Here is a 1,410-nt window from a genome sequence, read left to right as displayed (position 1 = left end):
TGTTTTCTTGGCAGTAAAAGCATTGCAAAAATATTTTTTACAATTGTCCTATAACAAGATTAACAGGACCTAATTTTTCTTAAACCTTGGCTGTGACAATCTTCATATAGGTAGCCAGCCTCGTGTCGTGCAGAAAAGGACACCTCGTGTTCCTATTTCATATTCAAATAAAAGAAGTGAATGGAAAAACCATGCTTCTGGTAATAAAAGTTCGAAGAAGTCAGAATTTCACGTGAGCAGTGATGAAGTTGCACATGGTGCCACATTAGCTTTGGCTGAAGCCTCACAAAGAGGGGGCACTTCCACAACATCCATGCCTTGCAAAATAAAAGAGAACTTGAAATCCTCATACGAGGTGAGGGGAAGAATGGAATTTCAGTATTCATTGAAGTTTCCTTCAGTAACATTATTGTTTGCTAGTAGTGTTATGCCTAATGTTATAATTGTTTATGCAATTAGCACCCACACTCTCCTTTCTTGCTCTTTGGAGATAGTTGGAAACAGTTGAAGCTTCGGATGTTAACTTGTACAGGACTGATTTCAGGTCAGCGGTGGACGTAAAGGAAGACCAATCGAACAATTTGGTTATGATCCTAGCTTGATAGTAGATATAGAGTCTGCAAGGACAGTCAAGGCTCACCGCAAGATGAAGAAACGGTACAGAAAGGAGAAAGTTTTAGATGATAAAGACCGGCAGTTTCATCAAAGTGTCGATTATTTAACAGAAAATAGACCTGAAGCGCCTATTATGGATGGCGTAGGCAGTCTCAGTGTTCCAGAAGGAAAAGTTGATTCTGAAATTTCAAATGCAGATTGTGAGCTATCATTTCCACTAGTTCAGCGAAAGAAAAGCAGGAAGCAGTCACGTGGAGGTAATTTTGTTGCTCTAGTTTCAATCTGTAGTGTTGTATGCAATGATTGTTATACATATTAGTTGATGAAAGAGTCAACCGTTCAATTGCTCAACTTGTGGTTGGTTAATTTTCATGATTATCATTGGTTGAACAGAGTTGTATATTGTTCTGAACTCTTTGGTTTTTTTTCATTAAAAAAGTTGCTAATTTGTGGTTTTTCTGAATAGATGGGAACATTGCTGTAGATGCTTTGCAGACCTTAGCTGATTTGTCTTCCGTGATGCCAGTTACTGCCATGGAACCAGGTAAATAGATACTTGTTTGTTCTAATTTATCATGGTTTTGGAGTGTGATATGATGGTTTGATATTAATAATAAATTTACATTCTTGGTTGGGCAACTAAAGGTTTGACACAAAGCTTAACATTATTGAATTTGAAAACTAAACCACTCTGGCTATTCTTAACATTATTCATCCTTTTTTATGTCAACTAACTTTTTATATTCCTCCCATTTCCCCTATTTTTCACGTTTCAAATTTAACCCAAACGTTTAT

General features: G+C 36.7%; 1 protein-coding gene across 1 annotated transcript in view; it reads left to right on the top strand.

The window, feature by feature from the left end:
• The window catches only part of LOC111786606 (protein ALWAYS EARLY 3-like), a 3,268-nt gene extending 1,872 nt beyond the window's left edge, over window positions 1-1,396 (top strand). Inside the window, exons 2-4 of the mRNA XM_023666841.1 lie at window positions 111-355; window positions 545-872; window positions 1,082-1,396. Of these exons, the coding sequence (XP_023522609.1) occupies window positions 111-355; window positions 545-872; window positions 1,082-1,167 (659 nt within the window). The 3' untranslated portion in view covers window positions 1,168-1,396. The remainder of the gene's footprint in view (window positions 1-110; window positions 356-544; window positions 873-1,081) is intronic.
• The last annotated feature ends 14 nt before the right edge of the window (window positions 1,397-1,410 follow it).

This window comes from Cucurbita pepo, unplaced genomic scaffold (assembly GCF_002806865.2).
Source record: "Cucurbita pepo subsp. pepo cultivar mu-cu-16 unplaced genomic scaffold, ASM280686v2 Cp4.1_scaffold002120, whole genome shotgun sequence".
NCBI classification, from domain to species: domain Eukaryota; kingdom Viridiplantae; phylum Streptophyta; class Magnoliopsida; order Cucurbitales; family Cucurbitaceae; genus Cucurbita; species Cucurbita pepo.
Note: the sequence above shows the minus strand (reverse complement) of the source record. Positions and strands in the feature narration are given on the sequence as shown.